Raw genomic sequence first — 25,980 nt, forward strand, 5'->3', positions numbered from 1 at the left:
ATTCCGCATCTCACGGTGTAGACTCGAGACTACAGAGGACAGAAGGAGGCTAGCTCTGACGCGCTCGGGTTGTCTGCAAGCCTGGCGGGCAAAATGCAACTTTCCAATAACCTAAAACTACGTATATAATCAATGAAATTTTTGTTATAATCACGTTTACCAAATATGAGCATAGTCAGTTAATTATTGAAAATATATAATATTTTTATTTGTGAAGTGAATTATTGAAAGATTATTTATTAAAAATGGATGAGGCGTTCGCACATCTTGAGGGAAATAACTTAAGGAACAATAAGAAAACCGAAATCCCCCCGGATGGCGGGTGGGGCTATATTGTTTGCATCGGAGTCGGATTTACTTTCGTGAGTATTCAAGTTTTCGCTAATCAAAATGTTATTATTTATAAAAAAAAAAAATAATATATCATACGAATCAAAATAATTCATTACTTTTCATATCTAACCTACGAACGATGTGTTTTTTATAAACGATTATTATTTTTACTAGTTGTGCACGCAACTTTGCCCGTGCAGTGTGCGTGCAGTTCATTTCGACTATACAAAATACACACATACATAAATAATTAAATACTGAAATATCATGTAGCTTACGTTACTTCTGGATAAACTAGCTTTCTAATAGTGAAAGCATTATTAAAAATCGGTTTGGTAGTTTTAGTTGTAAATTTAAGATTTTATAGGTTTTATTAATAATGTATATTAGTTTTTTCTATCAAGTTAAAAGTCCGTAACCTTTACAAGCCACATTATTTTTTTTTTGTTTGTGATAACAACATCTTGGCGTGTTTTTTAACTGTCCATTCATAAACACTTAATTATAAATGAAGTTTGTCTCTATAGTTATAAAACGAATTGTTCATGTAAAGGGTTTTTCAATATCTAAAGTACTATCTGTTTCTTGCGGCTTCGTCCGGAGGGAATTATCTTTGCCCTACTTTCAGTAAGGTTTATGTAATGCGATGCAGCCTACATGAAATATATTTAAGTTCCATCAAAATTGGTCCATTATTTTTTTGAGATCGTTATAATAAAGGGACATTTCATTTATTATAATAAGTCTATTCAGCATGTCGTAAATCTTACAACAACAGATCTAAGAGCAAGATAATAATATAACCTGTTGGATTAATTTCTCACGATTCCGTTGTATATTAATATACTATGAGTTAGTATATAACATATTATGTATATGCGTATCGGGCGTTGACATTAGTACTGAATATATGTAAATCAGTGGATCAAATGGATTTAATTAAAAAAAAAAAACTTATAATTAATCTCTATTTTCAACAGGAGGATTATATAAATTACATATTTATTGCTTTTTTTTCTATAATAATATTACTTTTTTCAATCGTTAATAGAGATAATATGAACTTAATACATGTTATTGTTCAATATTAGATATGATATATTAAAGTTCTAATAGGGGATTAAGTTGATGTTTGAACACGAACACTCTTAATCTGTAGTCGTACAATTGGTTTGGTAGTTATTAAAATTAAAACATGATTTAAGGCAAAAAACAAATAACATTGATACACAAAAGGGTATGTTTTATGAAGAAACCCCGTCATAAGTGTCACTGCCTACCGGCAGTTGTAAACAAATCGCCTTATTCTGAAGATTAAGGTTACCACAACTTACTGGTGAGTGGTTCTAATGTCAATAGACAAAGGTAAACGTATTATCCGAAGGCATATTATATTTAATTGGAGACATCTCTATTGTTTAAAATCGTTTTGCGGTATGCATCCCTAAATATTAAATGGGTTAGCTTCGATTATAGCTCTACTTGAAATTACAATTCGCGGTTGAAATATTAAAAAGTAGCTTAATAAATATCCCACAGATGGGTTAAGGCTTCGTCTCCCTTGGGGAAAAGTTTAAATAATCGGTGACGTAAATTAAATTGATTTTTAAAAGGTTTAAAGTTTTTGGCAAGAGTTTATCTCGTTTTCTGATTTTTGAGGAAGCGTTTCCATCGTGGTGGGTCGAGACCCGACGCCGCCCGACGAAAATAAAACACCGGGACAGCGTACTTGTTGCTTGAACATACTCACATAATAATGATTGAATAGCGTCGCGCGACGCCATGAATAGCCTTCGAGTATTACATTATTGTTAGCTAACGCTTCAATTATTTTACTGTACTTATATAAGGACATACCAATGTTTATTTTGTTGATTTATAACATTACTGAGAAGTGCAATAAAAGCTTCAGAAAGGTTGTTTTAAGTCATGGTCCGTGGTTGATCATAGTTGTCAATCACTTTCATATGTATGATTATTGATTTGATAAATCTTTGATTTGGTTGCCTATGAGCTGATTTTGAACCTTGGATCGATGAGAAGTCACTCTCAAAGACTTGAAACTTGGTAGTGTTTATACATGTACCTTGAAAAGCCGTTGTAATTGCGCCTGAACATTCCTTGCATCTGTCGGATTAGCGTCTTGATCTGATTACAAGAATAATGGAATCGAAATTGCGTTTACGTTGTGCTCAAACTATACTTTTAAAGCTGCTAGTCTATTCTGTGTAAAATATACATAGTAGATGGCAGTTTTCAACATATTACTAAGAGTAGAAAATACGTTATATGCACTTTTGATGTCGATAGTCAACGCGCGCAATTGCTATTAATTATTGAGCGTGATTGTCGTCTTTGTCATAGCAATGAAAGTAGCAGAGGTACCTAATTTGTTACCAATTACTTTGTTCACATAATCATAAATATGCATTTTAGCCGTTGATTTCATTTTTTAAACTATCTCATTGACTATTTCCTTAGACGAATGTTGTCGGATTTATTTTCGCGTCCGTTCAACTAGCGATTAACGACTGTCAATATGGCCAGCAATCATTACACGACGGTCATTGCCTTAAAGTTTAATGGGTGCATGTCATATCAATGGATATTCTCGTACACACTTGTGACGTAATAATAATTACAATCGTGACTTAAGATTCAACAATTCTCTAGAAACATCTTCAAGATTTCCTTTTCAAAGTCAGATATAAATACATTTAAAAAAACCGGTTAAGTACGATGCGAGGCGGACTCGTATGGAGAGGGCCCTCTTAAATGTTGGGAGTTATTACACAGGAAGTAAATGCTAAGGCTTTTTGAAAAGTGTCCAGTTTTTCCCAATTTACTAAAATCGAGCTCAAATCAGAATTGGATTATCATAGTGAAATATTCATGATTAAGTTTCAATTTTTTCCTTCTCATGCACAATTGACGTTCTCGTAGATCCGGAGTAAATATGCTGTAACAGACGGACAGATAAGATAAATTATCAGATAAGAATATTAAAAAGTAATGTTACAAAGATTCCGTTCGTCACACGGAACCCTATAAATGCAACGAATGTCGTTTGCGTTTTTTTGAAAATAAGCTGCTTCACTCTAAAAGGTCTTATACTACTACTAGCAACCCGCCCCGGCTTCGCACGGGTGCAATGATATGACATCACAGTGGAATCTTCTAAAATTATCAGGGTTCCTTTACTAAATTGTCCATGTATATATAAAAACCTTCTTCTCGAATCACTCTATCTATGAATAAAATAACATCAGAATCCGTTACGTGGTTATAAAGATTTAAGCATAGTATAGGGATATGGGGACAGAGAAAGCGACTTTGTTTTATACTATGCAGCCTTCGCATCTGAAACCAAAACCGATGATATATTTTCTAAGATATTTTATATGAATATTCGTAATGTATTCGATTTGCAAAAGTTCGAAGTCACGTGCGCGATCGAGCGACGCGGCTCCGGTTGCGCCACCGTCACCGTATCAGCACAAGTGCTGCCCAGTAGACGATAGCAAGTTTAATTCAGATGTAGTTACAGTTTATTTAACTTACAGCGCAGGTGCTTCGCGCTATTTTCAAGATGAATGAATCATATATTAGGCGACTGCATTCAGTGAAACTTCATTTCGCACCGAACTTACCGCTGACCCGTGTCATTTGAAATTGTTGTATAATTATATTGTAATTTATTGTAGAACATGTTTTTTTTAACACGTGACCGATGCGAGGAGCTCGCGAAACGCGTCAAACACGATGTAGTTACGAGTTTTTTTTTTTAACTAATTCCCTCCCTATTAGACTTGTATGTCTGTTACGCAAGTGCATCTCATCACCTAAATGTTAATGGAATTTGCCAGAATTTTTACTCGTACACCTACTTTTTTATCACAAGGGTTGAAGCTTGAAGTTCTATACTTAATCTTGATAAATGAATGACTTGTTCAAAGCCCAAATAATGCAGCCCGGGGTATGTACCACCCATTCACCTGATATCATTAAGCTGTGTTTTGGTTCTAAGGATGAGTGAACCAGTGTTACAGACCAAGGGAAATAACAGCTTAGTACCCAAAGCTAAACATCAGCGATGCAAGGAATTGTAAATATTTCTTACAAACCGGTATTATAGTTTCGATGATGAGTGCAAACTTTTAGCTTGAATGTTTCGCGATGTATATTATCTGTTTTATTATGCTTGACGTATCGACTGAGTTGCCTCTGATCTGCTTGCAAATCATCAACGTAACTGGACTGATTTCTGGTATTGAGTTTCATACCTAATCTTTTCGATTTATATATGCCGTATTGCCGTATACGATCTAGCGGCGGTAATATATTTAACATAATCTTGCAATTTGACGAGACAAAAGTGCCCCATTTATAAGGATTCGTTAGTATTTTCAATATTTCATAATATTAACTTTTCATTTATTTATAGATAAAAGTTTGAATATTTGAAATGTACATCCATGTCACGAACAGGTATGCACGCCAAGGTCGCTCACTTTGATATGAATATAATAAATAAATAATAATGGCATTTAATGATGTGATTGTATTATTCAAAACGATATATTACAAAAAAAAAACATATTATATGTTTGCATAAACTTATTGATGTTAAAAGTAAAAGTTAAGTTATATTGTTCGTTTTGTCCCACTTTTCGGCTAAGGGTTTAGAAGCTTTGGAGTATACTCAACAACGCTGTTTCCATGCGGATTTATATAGACGCATGCAGGTTTCCTCGCGATTATTGCTTTTATCGCCAAGATGAGATGAATTAAGCAAATGAAATTTAGTGGTGTACATTCGGATTCGTTGATAAGATTCTCGTCTCCGGATGTGGTATCTAAAAAGTTCATCATTTTAAATATTATCATTATTACATTTAGTCAACATATGGCGCCATATTAGTACTTAACATACGTAGATATGTTCGTCATCTGAGTACCGAAAATCTGCACGAACTTAGAATTTTAACTTATACTAAATGCGATATAAAAATTAACGAAAGACACATATAACTATATTTTCAAATATAAAGATAACATAACGTACAATTAATCTGTATAAAAAAAGGAAAACACCTGTCCTTAATATCGTCATCGAAAGGTCCAATCTTTTTTATTACATCATCAAATACCAAAAAAAAGCTTCTGTACTTTGTATAAAATCGAATAACCTATTAGATTAATACATTTCAATAAATAATAAAACAAAGTGTCTAAGAAATAATATTTTTTAACATAACATTGTGCAAATATATCAACTTACTATAGCTATTTGATATGTTCGCCGAAGGCTACGTTCCCACAAGCACAGAACATAGTGTTACTATGCCGGAAGTTAGTTCATCTGTTATTACGTTAGGTAACATATTCTGTAAAAAATAGTATCAAACCTCTTTGGTGTTATAACTTATAACGCTCCTGATAGCCAGTTGATGACTTCAAAACCCATAAAATTTTATTAAATAAAATGATTTGCAACCCGGTGCATCGTGTGTGGAGTTCATATCTTCTAGATTTGTTGTAATTGAAGTAGCGTCGGAAGGATAATATTATTATAACAAAAATACGTTACTATTAACAAAATCTCTGTATTTTATGAAAATGAGCATGTTTAATATTATCAATTGACGATTGAAAAGTTGAAAAGTGATATGATCTGATAATTCCAATTCCGATTCATGTAACATGTTCATATAGGAACAAATAGCTTATTATTTACTCATTTTACTTCGAATCAGAGAGTTCATGAGAATGTATTCTTGTAAAAAGTAATTTACAATGCATAATACATTAATTAGTGTACATTATAAGTACATAAAAACGAACTGTGAAACTTCGTAAAATATAAAATTGTTCCGACCGATTGTTCCCAAGGCATAAAACTGTACAAGGCGTTATTGATTGCCGCTATTAATAAAAAAAATGTCTTTCAATCGTTTTATCAATTCTTCAATACAAATAATTTAAGATTAATCCGACATCAGATATTAGCGAAACCGAATCGATCGTTTCACAATTTGCTCGATCATAACGACTCATCCATTTCACCGATGTCTTGCGATGTCCTTAGCAATATTAGTTAGCCGGTACAAGTACACGGTCATCGACCTATCCTAATATAAAGCTCACTTCACAGTAACATATATATAATATAGTTTATATCAAATTAATTGACATAAATTGAATGCGTGGCATTGTAAACGACCTTCACAACATTTCAATATAACTAGTTATAAATATTTTGTGATATACAATGACGCGTTGTTCAGATTTTTTTTCTCCCGAGTATCGTATAACCGTTTCGTAATGTCATTGTGTAATATTTACAGAATTATGTAATTAAACATTATCTCGTGTTATCAGGCCGGTGTGTACGACGGTTTATAATTAAAATAACGAACGTGGAATGCCAATTTAGTTGTCTTCATTATTTATTTCTTTGTAAACTAGTTCCTACCTCGCTGTTGTATAATTTAAAAAAGAATCCATATTTTTGATTCACAAATTAGGACAATAATGATAATTTAGTTCTTAATATCAAGTTTTTTTTCAAATAACCTCTAAATTCCTTAGGAAAAATGAGTTCAATTCAATTTACGATCTTTTCCGCCTTATAATTTATCAATTGTTTCTTGATACTAATAAACGTTTATAAAACGGGAATTATAACATATATCTGTCTCTTTCTGTCATTACTAATGTCACATTTGAATAAAGAACGCGAATCATTGCTACCCTTTTTGTAATCGTTGATGGTTACTAAAAAGGTTGTAAGTGTTTTCATAAAGTGACCATCATGATAATTCACATTGTAAAATATAAGTAATAAATTCGCGTTCAAGATAACCGGTTCCGTCGAGTCTAATTTATAATTTAAAACCAATTAATATTGAGATACACGTTCATGCATTTATAATTCAAGTGTAGTCGTGTTAAATTGGTCGTAATATTGTTACCTTTCTTTTATGAATGCTAAGAAGGCGTGAGTTACGTTAGCCTTGCACTTGAAAATGTCATTATTGATTAACAAATATTAATCATGTTAGGTACATGACCATAAATCCAAATATGTATATTAACTAAAACCATCTATGAGTGTATCTATGTCCTATATGTATGTATGTACATTTCGGCGTTTTAACAACTGATATCAAAATCACATCAAAAATTTTTTTTGAAGAAATAACCAAATTGAAAAGACACCAAACAAGAAGTATACTCTCCAAACGACAAACAAAAATGGCGAAATGGCCCAACGACCCCTTAACAGTTAATAGTAATTGGCGACATTAACGATGGAACTAATACTAAGCATTCCTTATATAGGCAAAGCGCCACCCACCTAGGGAACTGAATTATCCTGCTTGTCTGTTAGAATCAGAGATATTAAGTATAAAACTGTTTAGCAATTGACTAGATGATGAGAGGGTGGCACCTAACCAATAGGCGTGAAGCACCAGGTACATTCAATACATTGATAATACAAGCAATGTCTATCTAATCAAATGCTTAAACGTTTGAACAAGAAATTATTAGAATATTTCAGACAATCGATTCATGAATCTACCTGTTATGTTAAAAACCAGCAGAACGCCAAAGCTACATACGGGTGAAATACAAATATAAAAACACTACAAAAGATTTGTTCATTTATGATATCACATCAGAAACTACTAAAATTATTAGTGTTTATACTATATTGTCTATGTATCGTATACAAAATCCTTCCTCTCGAATCACTCTATCTATTGAAAAAAAGCTCATCAAAATCCGTTGCGTAATTTTAAAGATCTAAGCATAGACGGTAGCGAGTTTTTGTTTTATACTATGTAATGATATATATTTTTTACTTTCACGTTCGTTACTATTCCACAAATTCTATTTAAAAATGTAAATTGAGAAGTGTGATACAGTTACGGGGAATACGCAATAATTGGGTTAAGCCGACTAAAACAGTTAAATAATCCACTTTGGAGCTGTTAAGGTCGAATTCACTAATCTTATTTTGGCTTCTTATGGTAATGTGGTAATTACTTTATTCTAACTTAATTTAGCCAAGATGACCCAGTGGTTCAACACGTGAATCTTCCAATTCGAAATCGAGATTTACGGATTTATTATCTGGTATTCTTTTGCTCCAGTTTGAAAGCTGAAGGCAGTGTAAATATGGTCACAAGAAACGAAAGGAGAGCTCTTGGTATATACTATATATATGTCATGATATCGATAATTTGTATATTCAGCAACATTAAGTGAAGTAGCGTGATAGTATATATAATATACGATACATTCGCTTTGCAAGGACGCTTTTGATACTTTACGATGCAGATTCGTTAATTAAATATTTTAACAATAATTCGATTATAATATAAAAAGTAATTATTCTGTACATTTTTTTTTATTTTGCAAAATTAATAAAAAAAGCGAGATAAACAGAAGGTTTCATTTAGTCACAGGCTTAAAACAGCATATTTTGCCGTTGATTTTTGAATATTATTATTATAATTAGTTTTACAAATACATGAGCATATAGTGCTCTAGTATTTGTTAAATACTCCATAATATAACTTAATCGTATAATATATTTTAGGTGTCAAAAATCCTATTACGCTCGAAACGTTAATTATACTGATTAAATATGAGCCAACATCACATACATTACTCTGATCTCAATGTAAGTAGCTGAAGCACTTGTGTTATGGAAATCAGATGTAACGACGGTACCACAAACACCCAGACCTAAGACAACATAGAAAACTAATGGTAATCTACATCTACTCAGCCGGGAATCGAACCCGGGACCTCGGAGTGGCGTACCCATGAAAACCGGTGCACACACCACTCGACCATGGAGGTCGTCAATTTAATTGTTTACTAGGGTTGTTAAAGGCGCGTTGGTCCGCATCAAGTGGCAATCTATGTTTGGGAATAAATTCCGCGCCCGAGTCACCCTAGCGTCTCTCGTTTACGTACAGAACCTATGCCGTACTATAGGTTTGCGGACGAGCATATGGGCTACTGATGTTTAGTGGTCACCACCACCCATGCACATTGGCGCGGTTAGAAATATTAACCATTCCTTACATAGCCAATGCGCAACTAACCTTGGGAACTAAAGTGGTATGTCCCTTGTGCCTGAAGTTACACTGGCTCATTCATCATTCAAACCGGAACACAACAATACTAAGTACTGTTGTTTGGCAGTAGAATTTTTGATGAGTGGGTGGTACCTCCTACCCAGACGGGCTTGCACAAAGCCCTACCATCAAGATAAACAAAAACTTGTTACTATTGACCATTTAATCTCTTATTTATTTTCAAGTTCATAAACCAAAAAAAATATGCCTTGTAATTTCTTTAAGCCGATGTATGTTATCTGTATGGTAATATGGTGCTATTTTTAAGTTACTTAAAGGGCCTTCTAAGTGTCATAGCGCAAAAAACGACCTGTTGATCACTTCTGAATGATCAACAACGCGTTTTTTTGCGACGATGTATCATTTGATAACAATTTTAATTACGCACGTTGAGTATGAAATATTATATACGTATTAAATATACATAACTTTACATTTACCTTTAAGTATTCGTTTATATAAAGCTTCCGCATTTTGTTGTTTTTCTACGAAATATGTAATGTCCAGTTTTCTTAGACATTTATTAATGGCTATACCCAATAAGGTACTCATCATAACGAGTCACCTCTGTACAAAAAACTAATTATTGAAACAACAAAAACAGTTCAAATTGTTCTATTTATATTTTATACACATTTAGCTAGATTATTATTATATAACTAACGGCTGTTTATACCTGCGGCTTCGCTTACAAAGGTTTTATGTACATTTGTTCAGAGGTATAATATATTTCTGTGCAAAATTACATTTAGATTTGTTCGCGTTTGGCGTGATTGATTCATCCATTCAAAAATTCACATACTTACCACATTATTGGTCTCGTTCGTGTGCCGTTTGACTTACTTTTTCTAATAGCACTAGGTAGCACTAGCACTAATAGCACTAGCGGTCATTTTCTCCCACAAAGACTGGCACGGGCAACAAATACAAAGAAACATTCCTATGCCATTTTAATATGCCAACTACGTTTACAGATGTCATGTTCCTTGTCCGTAATTCTCGTTCACTGGCTGTCCCATCACTTGGCAAAGCTCTTGTACCATTATTAGCAGTTGGTTTTGCTTTTATTTCAAGCAGTTCAAATACAATTTATGGGTACACAAGTGTATGCCATATTTTATCTAACAAAGCAAGTTTCTTCTCAAAATTTTCTTTTACAGCTGAGTAAGCAATAAATTTTGCGACATAAGAAAGTACGAAGCATACTAAAATGCAGTGAGCGTGTTATAACAGCTTAACCATTTCGGTTCGGAAATCATTCGATGGTCAAATATTATATTTGAATATAATGTATGGACTGTGCGCTCGTTGCACAATTATTTAATTCCTTATCTAAAATAAATAATCACAGTAGCTCACTTAACTGGTTTATTAATTTACATCTTTTCTAAAATTAGTGTAAATGTTACAGTGTCTTGCAATCTTAATATAAATTAAATGACTGTCAATCGGTATAAAAATACTTAAGAGAACGTTTTGCTTTTATAATTGATATATTAAGAAATGTCATTGAGACAAATTTAGATTTTGTTTAATTATTTTTATTTTTTTTTAATGATTATTGACGTATAATTACAACAGCCTTACACTTTTTTATCTAAATCTTAATACAAAATAGATTTTTTATCTTAATCGTTTTACAAAATAGTCTTTTCAACCGACTTCAAAAAGGTGGAGGTTATCGATTCGGCTGTATGTTTTTTGTTTTTTACCTTATAATTTTTCACTGGATGGACCGATTTTGATTTTTTTTTGTTTAAAAGGTAGTACTTCCCGTGTGATTTCATTTTAATTGTATCCTGTCCGGATGATGATATTCCTATGAAAACGATTTAAGTCTTAAATTTGCATTATGTATGTGCGCGATAAATAGGTGAATAACTCAAAATTGTGCCAACCAATTTTGATGATTCTTTTTTTATTAAAAAGGATGTGCATCAAGGGTAGTTTAGTGAAAGTTTGGTAATGTTCTGAGCACTGGATCCATGACAAAGTAACGGAACGGAAGGGAAAGGACCAATTCTGAGGAGCACGTTAGCTATACCTGGCCGAATCTTTTATTTATGGATTACTTGGCTATTTGAATCACTTTCCGGAACGTGGTTATGTTCATGTAATTGTCATAGTCGAATATTATAATCAACTAGCAACCCGCCCCGGCTTCGCACGGGTGCAATACTGATACAAAATATACTACAGAATTTGTTTATTTCCGATATTACATTGTAAACTTTTAAAATTGTCAGTGTTTCTTTACTATATTGTATGTATTATATACATAAACCTTCCCCTTGAATAACACTATCTATATAAAAAAAACCGCATCGAAATCCGTTGCGTAGTTTTAAGGATATAGAGAAATAGAGACAGAAAGCGAACGGCTCACAGTTAGGGTGCGATATAGGGCTGATTTTCTTACTATCTTTAATCAAATTTTGTATATGTGTGACAATATACTGGGCAATCAAGAGGTTGTTGATTGATTGTTGAAGAGCGTGCCCGTGGCTGAAACCGGCTCCAAATATAACAATAACTATAACTACGTTATATAATCTTGAATCGACTTTTAAGTAGGTAGTTTAATATTTTTCATTTCATTTTACTCTAAAAAATGTGTTGAATACGCAATTATTTTTATTACTTTTTAGTGCATATTCATTTGTTTTAAAAGGTGTTTTGATTGAAGTTGGGTTTTCTTTTTGTTAAAATTTTTATTTATTTAGTATTCGGAAATATATAATAGCTGAGTTTCTTTCGCCGGTTCTTCTCATGTCTGAGGTGTTAAATTCCGAACCGGTGGTAGATTTTTCTATTGACTATCAATAAGAAAGTGTAATCACTTCTATTTTTAATAAAGATTTTTGACTTTGACTTATGAGAAGAAAATTACATGCAATGACCTCTGCATTTTCGACGATAGAAATCAGTTTCTTTTCAGTTCCTTCGAATTTGGCAGTCGAGGCCACAAATAGTGCATGAAGCCTTCTCTTCAGTAATTTTGTTATTCATTAATTATTGTTAGTGTTAATAACTGCTTTTAGTATTATAATGTTATCTTATGCAAATGTTTATTCAATCTTATGTAAATAATCTAGCTAAATCAGCTTAGGAGATTATACAAAGATAAAAACAGGATTGTGATTTTATATAATGTGATGTTGTACATTTGTTTATTTGTATGCAAATAATATCTCAGCCGTTTTAATTTTTTATACATAATGACGTGACGGAAGTGTGACTTTGCCTTAACATTGACACTGACTATGAATTAGAAAACTTTGTGTATATTCCGCGATACTAGATGTAATGTATCAGAACTCGTTTTCAAATTAATTGAATTTTCTTTATGTTTGTACTAAAAAAGAAAAAGTTTTGTGTGAAAAGCCTTGAGCATGGATGTGGACGGATATAGAGGTAGAGGACGACCAAGGAAACGATGGATGGATTGTGTGAAAGACGATATAGAAAGAATGTTACTTGTGAGATGACGTCTGACAGAGAAGTATGGAAGGAGAAGACATGCTGCGCCGACCCCAAATAATATTGGGATAAGGGCAGGAAGATGATGTTTGTACTAATATCTATGCAAATGAAATAGTTTGACCCTATTTTTTGTTACGAATAAGACCTGTTCTATAACAGAAAATATTACTTTTCCAAACAGAAGAACATAAGACTCTTAACTTTGTCATTAATGCCTAACTTACTTTTTTAGACATGTATAATTAAGTTTTTTGAAGGTTAATTAAAATGTTAAGTGCTTAAAAGTTTAGTGTTGCTGCTTATCTTGCAACGATATAAGAGCAATCAATTAACTAACCTGGCAATCAAAAGTTTAAGTAAGCAAATTAAACACTTAAGTAGGTGCAAATATTACTGAGTGCTAGAATTTGTTACAAAATTAGGTATATCCATATATTGCTATTTATTTATTAATCACCGCCTTCATGCTTTTCTGATTAGCCTAAAGGTTGACTGGCAGAGAATGCCTTCAGGCATTAAGTCTGCCTTTTGTCCCATAATTATATTTATATATACATGGTGTTCAATAAAGCATTTAATAAAAATATAAAAAAATAAATATAACTAACCCAACCAATAGGTTAGATGAAAATTCAGATGGCATTTTACTATCGCTTACAACTACCGCGTAGGGGGTGCAAAATTACCTTCGCTCCCTGAGATGAGATCCGCTCAGCCAGCAGTGAAGGACAGCATTAGGGATATGCGTTGTGTCAATACGATCTCGTTTTCTCTCCAAATCCATTACAGTGGTTTTTATTGTTCAAGAATTCCATATAAACTGGCTTTCACTATAGAGCCGGGATGATTGGAATGGAAATTTTCTGAATATTTCCATTGTGAAAAAAAAGTGAGAATATAATTGTTCGCAAAAGAATGTGTATCATACAGCTCGTTTTGCATAATTAGGGTAATTTCAAGTTGCGATCTACGACACAGTTTGTTGTCACTCTAAATATTCAACTAGTTTTTTATTACGATGCCGATTGGTGGACTGTCACCTGATACTAGAAAGCTGCCACCAATATCCATAAACACTGGCTCTATAATCAATACTAACCATTCCTTACATTGTCAAAACCAAACTTGTGAACTAATGTCTCCCTTGTGCCTGAAGGTACATTGGCTCACTCACATTTTATACTAGAATACAACAATAAGAATTGCTGCATGGCGGTAGAATTCATGACGATTGCGTGGTACCTACCCAGAATGCACAAACCCTTCCACTAGTAGTCCTGTATGCCATATTCAACATATTGTACAGTCAGAGTACGAAAACCTTCGTCAGTTTTCAAATTCATTCCTTTATATTTATTATCAAATTGTAAACTCTTAGTACCATTAGAAACTAATGCACTAAACTGACAACTGCATGTAAAATTAAACTTACATAGTATAATAACTTGGTTTAAAATAGTGTAACATCTTTGGACTACGTCTAGTTTTATATCAAAAAGAAACCTATTCAAAAATTCACATTAGACATGATATCTTCTACTGAATTGTCAAAATATGCCTGTCAGCGCCATATTTTCTCGATCGGTAAAGCAGATTATCGCTTATACTGAGCACACGAAAATAGATCTTAAGGTGACGAACCTTTTGTTACCCTGACTGTACATTGAAATTATATTCTCTCGTTTAAATAATACCCCATCTTTAATTGTAATAAATAGTGTTACAATAATCCTTTCCTTATAAAACAAAACATAACACAATCGATTACATCACACAACTAAATAGTTGTTTGTACCGAGAATGGGAATCTATTTTTCGTAATTACAGAAATTATTACGCAATCAATAAAATAAATCTTACAACGCAATAAACAGAATATCATCATAGGATTATGTGGGTTTAAATGAGTTTACAAAAAAATTAAGTAAGAAGTTGCTCTTTCCGAGTCTCGTAAATGAAACAGAATTACAATAAATATTAGACAAGTTTTGCTTAAACGCATAGTTTTTTTATAATAACATTGAATAAAAGTCGCTTACCGCTGTCTGTCTGTCTGAATATGCTTAGATCTTTAACTTTTTTTTATAAAAAACCAACGAATTTTGATGCGGTTTTTTTGTTTTATATGTATTATAAGCGTAATAAAGTAAATAAACACTAATCATTTTAGAAGTTCCTAATGTGATGTCATAAATAAATGTCATGTCATAAGTAAGCAACATCAAAGAGCTGAGATGGCCCAGTGGTTAGTCTCTCCTTAATGGAAGAGGAGGCCTCATCTCAGCAGTGGGAAATTTACAGGCTGTTACTTTACTGAGTAAGCAACACAGAATTAATCCATATACAATTAAGTAAGTTAAATACATGGTGCGTTTCATATAGATCAATATGGATAGGGAAATAACGGTTTGTATTGTCTAATGACTGAAAATCTATGAACCTTGTAGTAAACGTAAAGAATGAATGTTGTGGAAAGTCATATTGTATGTAGTATTAGCTTTGCACGGGTAAAGCCTGGGCGGGTTGCTAGTTGATTAATATTTAAATAAATAGAGGTAGCAGCTAACATCTCACTTCATTTTGGAATGAGTTCTAAGCTTTCTCAATAGCAAAAGGAGGCAAAATCCCAGCAGGATTTAAAACTTACTTACTTTTACTATACTGTATAAGGTAACTTTTTAAATCGAGTTATTTAATTAAGTGACATACTAAAATAATTTTTTTTTTATTACAATTTTTGTCTCTCTCAGTCAGACAGACTGTTTGTGCGACTAATCTCTGGAACGGCTGGACCGATTTTGTCTGGAATTTCAATGAGCGGGTGTAATAAGTAGTAATTTAGGCTACACCAATAACGTTTTTCTTAAATTCAAAGGCGTATGATGTCGCGGGCACAGCTAGCAAAAAATATACATTAGAGCTTAAGAAGGAATACTTAAATCTTATTCAAAGAATGGTCTTTTATCAGAAACTTCTAACAGGCTACACATTGACAGTTTATTTCTCGACCTAATATTATTTTAATGTTATAATTGAGTACAACTGAAAGTACTATTATAGTTTTTAATAACATTTTGCATTATTTATGTGCACTACAAAATAAAGTGACCTAAATTTATTTGAATAATAATTTGTTTAAATAAATACTAGAAACGAAAACAATTCCGTGATAAATATTAATATGAAAGAATTAGTTTTTCTGATTAATTAAACCATTTAACTAATAAGGTTAAACGGCGATTTATTCAGCTTCAACAATAAGAAAAATGAGACTATTTAATTAATGACACCGGCAAAAAGATAAGAGATTAAATCATTTCATTCATTAATAATTTAAAAAAATAATTGTAACCAATTTCAATTGAATTACGTTTTTGTTCGATTAGCGGAAAATAATGAAACAAATTGTTCTGTTAGTTATAACGAGATAAATGTTTTTTTTGGTCTATTATATAGTCATTATAAATATATATTTTACGATGGAACAAGTTTTAGTAAACATCCGTATATTTTTTTGCAGATGCTCGGCTTTGGATCATCCAACGCGTTCGGTATTTTGTTCAACAATTTCTTCCTTGAGCAGGATGGTGCCAGCGGTCTTCCGCTTGTCATTGGTGTTTATAACGGGGCGTTATCGATTGCAGGTAATTAATCAACACTTATTTTCGATTAGCCTTTCATGTAAATCGAACACTTAACTCAATCAAAATGTATTTAAGTAAAAGCTTATATTTAATTAATAAAACTGTAATTGAAAACATACGTTGTACGGGTGCCGCACTGTTTTAAAGGTTTTATTAAAACATGTCTTGATAAGTGGATTCCGTTATCAATCAGATCGTTTTAATTATTGAAGCGGAGAGTTAATTCCGAGAAATTAATAAAATCAGGTCAAACGTCAAATTTCAAGGCTCGTGTTACCAAGACTAATTGACGGAGACTACACTCATTTCGTTTTAAGCCGTTAATCTAAATGTGAAGTCTTATTTATGATTGTCAATGACGTTTCGATTCAGCTGTCCCGCTCATTGATTTGACCGATATTCAAATGGAAACAGAGCCAAGTCCAATTTCCGAGTAAGGTGAAATGTCATCTTCGTTTTATGTGAATTACGTATTACTGCACGGCTTCGATCGCTGACAAATAGCCTTGTATGTTTATATGAATAAATATAATGCGATTATTTCGAAATGAATCACAATCCGGTTGTAATATGGCCTTATTCCTGCGCTGCAAATCCAATGGGATATTAATTCCAAGGCACAGGAGTGTCTAAACTGCATACTTATATAGAATAAAATAGAATATAAAATAAAAAAAAAATTTAATAAGGCCTCACCCGCACTGTGAACCCAGGACTGGCTACACTGTAAGCAATCCTAGTAGTTCAAGTATTTCGATGTCTAGACTGAATTGTTACATCAACTTATAACCTGTTAATACCTAATCACGAAAACATGCAACTGATTCCTATATTTTTAATTTGTCCATCAATAAACTTGAAATCTGATGCAATATTAAGTAATGTCAATTTATTTTTAGGATTCCTGAGCGGAATAGCCTTGAAGAAGTATTCTTTTCGTCAAGTCGGCTTGGTTGGTGCTGGCCTGTTCGTGTTAGGGGATATATTAACTATATTTGTTCAAAGAACTTATCAACTCGTGTTTACGTTTGGAGTCATACGAGGTATCTATTTGATTGTAATCAAATATGTCTTTATTTGAGTATTTGTGTTATTTGACGATTTTCTTCAAACAATATTGGGTATATGTATAACTAGAAAAGCGTTGAGTTTGAATATAATCAACGGTTGGTTACGTTGGTTTTTAAAATAATAAGTTTATTGTTTCATAATATTTCCAATTATGGCCTTTAATAAAAACAATGGAGCTGTTCTATTGAGGTTTAAGAGTTAGATTGTTTCAATATCTTTGGCTTGGACTGGTAAGATTTCCTCAACCGTTATACATCAATTAAGCATGAAACATTGTAACTTTTTAATGTCAATATTTAATTTACTATCAATTGTTACGGATATGTGGGTGACAGAAATGGAAAGGGTGGCTAAGACACATAACTTAACAAGTGATGAGCGTAAAGTTGTGGACGAAAAGAGCACCATAACCTAAGAAGACATTGCTGGAGTGTGTGGAGGGATGTGAACGATTAGATCATTATCATCCTGCTCTTATCCTACTTCACTTCTTCTTCCATACATCTCTGACGTCATCTCACAAGTGATTTTTTTTCCGGCCATATCTTTTACACAACCCATCCATCGATTCTTTGGTCATCCCCTTTCTCTATACCCATCCACATCCATACTCAAGACCTTATTCCGCGGCAAAATATGCCTATAGCATGACGATTACATAACGAATAATAAATGAGAATGGAAGGAAAGATCCTAATTTGGGACAAGGGCAGGATGAAAAAGATTTGGATTGGTTTAACTTCATTACGAGATTATCTTCTATACTAAAATTATATGTTATATTTTTAGGAGCAGGCTTCGGCGTGATGATACCTGTCAGTTTTACGGCATTCAATTGCTATTTTACGAAAAAACGCACTGCAATGATGAGTGCAAATCAAACAATGAGTAGCATGGCGTCGATAACTTTCCCCATTCTTGTGACGTACCTTCTGTCAGAGTACGGGTTCAGGTGGACCTTGGCCCTGGTCATGGCTGTCGACTTACATTTAATATTCGCCATGATTGTTATGCATCCTGTGGAATGGCATATGATCAAGACGGCTGATTGTCCTGAAATAGGTGAGAATTTTACATGAATCATATCATCGCTTATTGTTGCGTCCAGTGTTTTTTCCATAACGCTTATTTATGACAAGTACTTCAAAATGAGAGTTCCGAGCAGTTCTTAGTGGAGCTGTTTCCCTGTTTTAAGGGTAAGTAAGTCAATCTGATTAAAAGGTCAAGAGACACGTTAATCTCATGCCTTGATAAATACCGTATTTTTTTTCGTAATGACTTACTATCAGGAGGCATGTTTGGTCAACCACCCCTAACTGAATAAATATAAAGATAAAGCTATAATATACGGGATATCCCCTTATATACCTGATTTTGGTTTGCTATATAAAAACCAGTCGATAATAGTTTCAAACGTTATATAATTAAAAACTTATTGAAAAGCAACAAAAAAAATGTTAATGATTCCGTTTTTGTTTAGTTTGATTGTGTGTTGTTTTTTTTTATTTGTGCATTTTGTGTTGTTGTTTTGTCTGCTCTTCATTTTAACCATTTCACCTTTCTAGAACTGTCACCGACATCTGATGTCAAACGTTCGTCTAAAATAAAATGCAACAAATCGGAGGCTTTTGATGAATCTATTGTAAAAATGTTACCAGGTGAAGACAATGTCGTCGGAACTAAATCAACTAGTCGTCATGAGTCCATACAAAAAAGCATAATGTAAGTGACCTGCGTAATAATTCACGAAAACTTTCCTCTTTAATATTTATAATGAACTTGACATTAATTTATATGAATATACAATTATGATTATTTTATATTGTATAAATTTTTTTTAGTATAATCTTACACGTCAAATAGTATGTAGATCATTCAAGGTTGCACCAGAGTTTGTAATAAATTAAGTTAAGATTTCTTTAAGGCTTTGAAAGAATAAGGATATATTTAAAACTGGGGTGGCTCAATGTGTGTATGTACACATTCAAACTCTGACGAGCTATTCTGATTGGTTTTACTTGGTGATACCAGCTACTCACTAAATATGCTACCGCTGAAGTTGGGAGTTTCAGTGGCCAAAGTAACAGTAATGGTGTCAATATCTACGGCCGGTGCTGACCACTTACCATTAAGTGGCCCATATGCACAGTTACGACGTTGTTAAAAAAAAAGATGTTTAACTTGCTGTAATGGAAAGTAATGTACAAAGTGGTTTAAGGAATGTTTAAAGGAGAAACCTGCTACCCCATCAATCCGCAATGGAGCAACGTTGTGCAATAAGCTACAAGGTTACTCCTTGAGACAAGATGAGGCCTTTGCTCTGATACGTCGCAAAACGTTTTTTAAATTTTTAAACTATTTATTCGAATTAATTAAAAAGCTAGAGATTTTCATATTAATATTCTGTATTCTTTTTAAATAACATTTACGTAACATAGTAACTGTGCGATTTGTTACATTTATACGTAAAATATTCAAAATAAAATAAACTATTGAATAATTTATAATGGCCACTTACAAACCAGATGCTTGATAGTTGAACATTTTTGTTTAAAATCAAATTGTTCCTCAATAATGTCAAAATAGAAGCTGCCACCGGTTCCGAATTTAGATTCTACCGACTAGAATTAGCAAGAAACTAACTGAAACTGAACTGAAACGAGTTAAGAAACTAATATATCAAATCGTTGCATATAATCTTCATCACCTTTGCATTCACTTGCTTTTATCCAATTAACGTCCTACTCCAATCTTATAATTTCTTTCCCTTCATTAAGTTGAGCGCCATTTTTGTTTCTGGTTAATACAGATAAAATTTTGGCCCTTAAATTAAGAACTAAGGTCAGGTAAATACAAAGCAGCCTTAAGCTTTGAAGAAGAGTTAACACTCTCCTCCTCTTATGCTCTCATCTACATTAAGAAGTTCTGGTTGTATCGGTTTGCTGTCCATTGGGATTATGATAGCATTGCTCTACCCAAATTAAAAAAAATGATTTAATTTAATTAAACATGGACAATTTAGTTTGAAAACAGGACACAGTAATAATGTGTCAAGTTAAGTCGAATAGAATTTGTAGTGCAAATATGTTATGAATTTTAAGTTATGGTAATTATTATATTTGGGTTCTGTCCACGCGATCGAACGTGAATTGAGATTGATTCCAAAAGTCACGTGAGAATATAAAAATACAAGGTAACCAACTATTCAGAATGTCCCAGGACATACAAAACTTTTACCAGGACATGTCTTGGAAAAACAGGACAGTTGGTAACTCCAAATTATAAAAGCGAACCTTATATAATATATAATGGGAAGGCCCACAATATTATTGCCTTCGTCAATGACTAGTAATTTTTCGTTGACAAAAGCCATCATGATTGATCTTATCATATGACATTTATCCTTAAATTAATTCAATATTATGAATATATTTAAATCTTATGTTAAACATATAGACACGCTTTTTAGTTACTACAATATATAAAACGTATAAAATACAATAATAAAGCGTAGAATTCATATTTGTTAACTCCCAAAGAACAAATATAAAGTTGTTGTTAAAATTAGTAAACAAAAATAACTCGTAGATTGAATAGTTGCTGGATCTTTTGTACCTATAAATTAAAAAGCTCTATGTAGTTTATAGATATTTATGTATTTATAATTTAAAAAAAAAAACGGTATCCATCTTATTCATGCCGGTTCTTCTCGGAAAAAATCCACATTCCGGACCGGTAACGCTTACGATTCAACATTGCGTTAAGCCTACACGAATATTATTATTATAGATCCTTATATTATAATATCGTTAATCATTTATTGACAAGATATAAATATATATTTATATATTTAAATCTTGTTTATTTATATATTTTAGTTAGTATATATCAATTAACATATTTGAACATTCCACGAAGTTAAGTGTCCTTTGCTAAATTCAAGTCGTCCTATGCTTCAATCGTCTTTGTATATCAATAAGCGATCGTTTCTATAAGTTTTTATTTTATATACTTTGAAATGTTTACTCCTACTTACTGGATATTATCGATAACATTTGAAGTTTTGATTTAGCTCTACCACCAAGTGGTAGAGCTTTGTGCAAGCCCGTCTGGGTAGGTACCACCCACTCGTCAGTTATTCTACCGCCAAAGAACAATACTCATTATTGTTGTGTTTCGGTATGAAGGGTGAGTGAGCCAGTGTAACTACAGGCACAAGGGACATAATATCTTAGTTCCCAAGGTTGGTGGCACATTGACGATGTAAGGAATAGTTAATATTTCTTACAGCGTCATTGTCTATAGGTAATGGTGACCACTTACCCTCAGGTGTCTTGTATGCTCGTCCGCCAACCTATACCATAAAAAAACGATAATAATGTATATATTTTCTTCGTGAAATATTAATTTATTGGTATTGTGTATATTTTAGCAAAGTAATATATGAGAACGTCGAATTGGACTTACTGAAGGATCCTCGTTTTGTGAGCACCCTGATCGGGCTCGGGTTCGCCTTTGTCTCTGATGTTACATACTTAGCTATGGAGCCAATGTTGCTATTTTCATACGGATACTCACAGGTTAGCAGATAGACATGTATATATTATATTGATTTTTTTTTAATATATGTGACAACAATCAAGGAATATATCTTGACTTATGTTAAGTGTAACACGGACGGTTCAAACGTCTGTAGTTAGTAGATCTGTGGAGAGTGTAAGTGATCACCTATCCAGAAAAAAAAATAAAGAAACGTCGCAGAGGTCTATACCCAGTAGCGAAATGTAACAAATTGATGCATTTAGTGCTTAGAATGTATTTAATGTGTGTCAATATGTATTTTAATATTAATTCAACTTTTACAGATGCAAGTAGCGACGTGTGTAATGATCGGGGCAATAGCTGATCTAGCGGCAAGATTCTGCTTAGCTGTGTTTACATATTTTTATAATGTAGATAGTAAAAAACTATTCTTCGCTGGTACTTGTGTGACTATGGTTCTACGAGTAGGTAAGTGTCGTTAAACTTATACCGATTAATATATTACAGATGCAAATAAAGTCATGTTTACGATATTGATAATGCCTACCGAATTCATTGTTATTTTGGAAAGGGGAACAGGCAATAGACAAATGCGCAATGCATAGGTACAGTTATCTATTTTCAAAAAATACATGGTATAGTCCGGGAATACGGCAAAGTGACACGCCCGCAGTTACGTACGAAGAAAACTTCACTCCTAACTTCCAAACACCGAGCTATCCTTGAGAATTTTTTAACTTTAACTCGAATATTTCCTAGAACGAGGCAGTCACTTGCTTTACTAAAGATCATCTCTTATCTATAGGTGAATGATTTAATTTAATGACCCTATGGACGAAACTAGAGTGAAAGAAGTTACACAGTTATAAGCGATTCATCAGTACAATTATATAAAAAAAAAGTTGATTATTTATATATGCCTGTGACGGTGCATATGCTAATCGTTGGTTAACAAAAGAATGTTCATTAGCTCATTTCTTATATAAATTATACTTCAGTATTAATTGTTTTCAATCGAGTATAATGACATGGATATTTAATGTAAAGAGGTGAATGTCATATTGCATGAAGTGTGGATGTGGACAATAAAGAAAGAGAAACACTGATATGATGAGTCCACTCGACTGAGTGAACGGGTGATAAGTGTAAGGAGTTTCTAAGGCTGAGGCCGAAAATAAAGTTGAATGAAAAAGCTACAAAGTCAGATAATAGGTAGAAATAGAAGTTCCTGATGACAATAATCAACAACAACAGCCTGTACATTTCCCACTGCTAACACGGCTAACGCCTCCTCTCTCTTTGAGGAGAACTTTTGGAAGATATTCTATCACGCTGTTCCAATGCGGATTTGTGGAATACATATGTGGCAGAATTTCAATGAAATTAGACACATGCAGGTTTCCTCACGATGTTTCTTGGACCGCCGAGCATGATGTGAATTATAAACATAAATTAAGCACATGAATATTTAGTGATGCTTGCCAGGGTTTGAACGCGCAATTATCGGTTAAGCACGCGTTTTAACCACTAGGCAATCTCGGTTCATTGACAAACACAATTGTCTTAATACAAATATCTTCTCCTATTTCAGCTCTGGTGTCATCTGACAATCTGAACTTCGTGATCGCGATAACGGCCGTTTCGGGCCTGGTCAGGTGTTCAGTACAAGTCCTGTTCCCCCTGGTCTTGGTCAGTGCGGCGCCAGACCGTTTCCCGGCTGCTTTGGCGCTGCACATCCTGTTTTCAGGATTCTTGATGTTGATGGCTGATCCATTAATAGGTAAGAGTTGTAATTCGAGTCTGTTCCATTTTCAAAACTTAAAATTACTTTGCGTTAAAACTAGTAGCAGTTTTCACACAATATCGAGGCAATACCACCCATTTCAGATTTTCAATCAGACTTCACAATAGTGTATTGTAATAACTTTCTTTTTAACCGAATTCAGAAGAAAAATGGAGGTTTTATGAGCTCGATTGTATTTGTTTTAAACTACAGAGCTCCGACATTTATGAACCGATTATTTTTTGTGGCCATTAGCAATTGACGAATAATTAGAAATCTGAAGTCTGAAGTCTTTTTCGGCCAAGATTTTAAAATTTCAATAAAAACTACTTATTTTTCTTTATATAAAAGAAGATACGATGTTAATACGCAATAAAAATGAGCAACATTAGCATATATGTAAGTAGAGCTATTACGCGCGGCGCGGCCCATTTACGAGAAGTGCGCAGTGACGCACATTTACGTTCAGGCTTAAGAGGCTTTAATTATATATTCAAAGTGTCCGCAGCCAAAGGAACCTCGCGTGATCAACATAGTTTGCGCTATGCTTTGCCAGATGAAAGCACTTTAAATACATATATAATTATGTACTTTAGTAAGTTCGTGATGGTATAGAGACTAATCTTATTTTTTTTTCCAGGTGTAATTTACGAAACAACGGGAAGTTATGTCAATTGTTTTCTAGCGATGAGTTTCTGTTGTCTAGTTTGTATAGTGCTTTGGACGGTAGAATATTTTGTTAGCCGTAAGCATAGCTCCTAAACTAATATTAATTGTTGTAGACTAAGTCTGAAGGATGTTCAAATGTCGAAATAATTCTAAGCACAATAGTCCAGACGAGTAACATCAATAGTGAGGTTGGTTTATCGTATTTTAAATAATCGATTCTTACCATTGAATTATGTTAGGTTATTGTTTTGTGAGTGTTAGCCGCCATCTTGAAACAGCGTTACTGCCAATATTTCTTAAACATTGTATGCTTGAGTGTAAAATCTCTACAGAAATTAATAATTTGTAGACACTTAATTAAGTAGCCCAAAAATATCACTCCTATTAATCGTGATTGATTTATTGTCTATTTTTATATGATGCCTTAAAGCAAATACGACATTATATAAAAATACTAACGCTCTTGTTACTACTATACTTATTTGATATACGACCTTTCACAATTGAATGTTCTAAATTATTTTAAAATGATTTTTAGGACTTATTATTTTTTTCTGTCGTTCATTACATACAAAAAAACGTTATAACTTTGGAAAGTTTTTCGAAGGATTTAAACGGAGGTCAAGTTCACTATATTTAATTAATTTCATATCATAGTATTATTTTTACTCTACGACCACTTTACTTCACCTATAAAATTAAAATAAATAAATAATATTAGAGTTAAGATTAATTTTAATTAGATATACGTTTGTTTACAAAAAATATTACGATTTTGAAACATTTTTAGCCAAGTTTTAGCCAACGTAAATGTTAACACAATTTTGTATTTTTGTTGTTTAAACAATTTATTGTTTACTAAAAATATGTCAAAGCTTTAATGATAAATATACAACTTAAGTTATCTGATTGTAACCTTGTTATTTTAAATTAAGTGACGGTAACGAAACAAGCAAAATTCCCTTAAATTTGTTTAAATAATCATTCGGTATTATATTTTAAGTTTGAAGAGAAACACAATTATTTTATTATTTTGTTAATTATTTGGTTACAAAAAGTACATAGTTATTTTCCTATTAATCCGACTATGCTTTTATTTAAATAATTATTTTTGTTTTAATTATTATTATAATAATAATAATGACGTCAATATGTATGTATGTATGTTCAATAAACATTTTCACTAATTTAAAAACGGAGCGAGTGAGTGAACGTCTGATGATTGATTTCATCATTCACTGTTTTTTAATAAATATATAGATCAATTTTATAAATTATTTAAATCTTTCTTTACTTTTAT

At 32.7% G+C, this 25,980-nt stretch overlaps 1 protein-coding gene across 2 annotated transcripts; it reads left to right on the top strand.

The window, feature by feature from the left end:
* LOC124544117 (monocarboxylate transporter 13-like) lies at positions 1-25,957 on the top strand. 2 transcript variants are annotated; one of them, XM_047122561.1, is made up of 9 exons: positions 1-362; positions 16,492-16,615; positions 17,515-17,658; positions 18,476-18,748; positions 19,252-19,408; positions 22,119-22,266; positions 22,552-22,696; positions 23,820-24,008; positions 24,652-25,957. In XM_047122561.1, exons 1-9 carry the CDS (start codon positions 246-248, stop codon positions 24,771-24,773), a joined length of 1,419 nt encoding a protein of 472 aa, XP_046978517.1. In that variant the 5' UTR covers positions 1-245; the 3' UTR covers positions 24,774-25,957. The 2 variants fall into 2 exon arrangements, with proteins under 2 accessions (XP_046978517.1, XP_046978518.1); XM_047122562.1 differs by having other exon boundaries at positions 19,345-19,408.
* Positions 25,958-25,980: the final 23 nt, after the last annotated feature.

Source organism: Vanessa cardui, chromosome 4 (genome assembly GCF_905220365.1).
Source record: "Vanessa cardui chromosome 4, ilVanCard2.1, whole genome shotgun sequence".
NCBI lineage: Eukaryota > Metazoa > Arthropoda > Insecta > Lepidoptera > Nymphalidae > Vanessa > Vanessa cardui.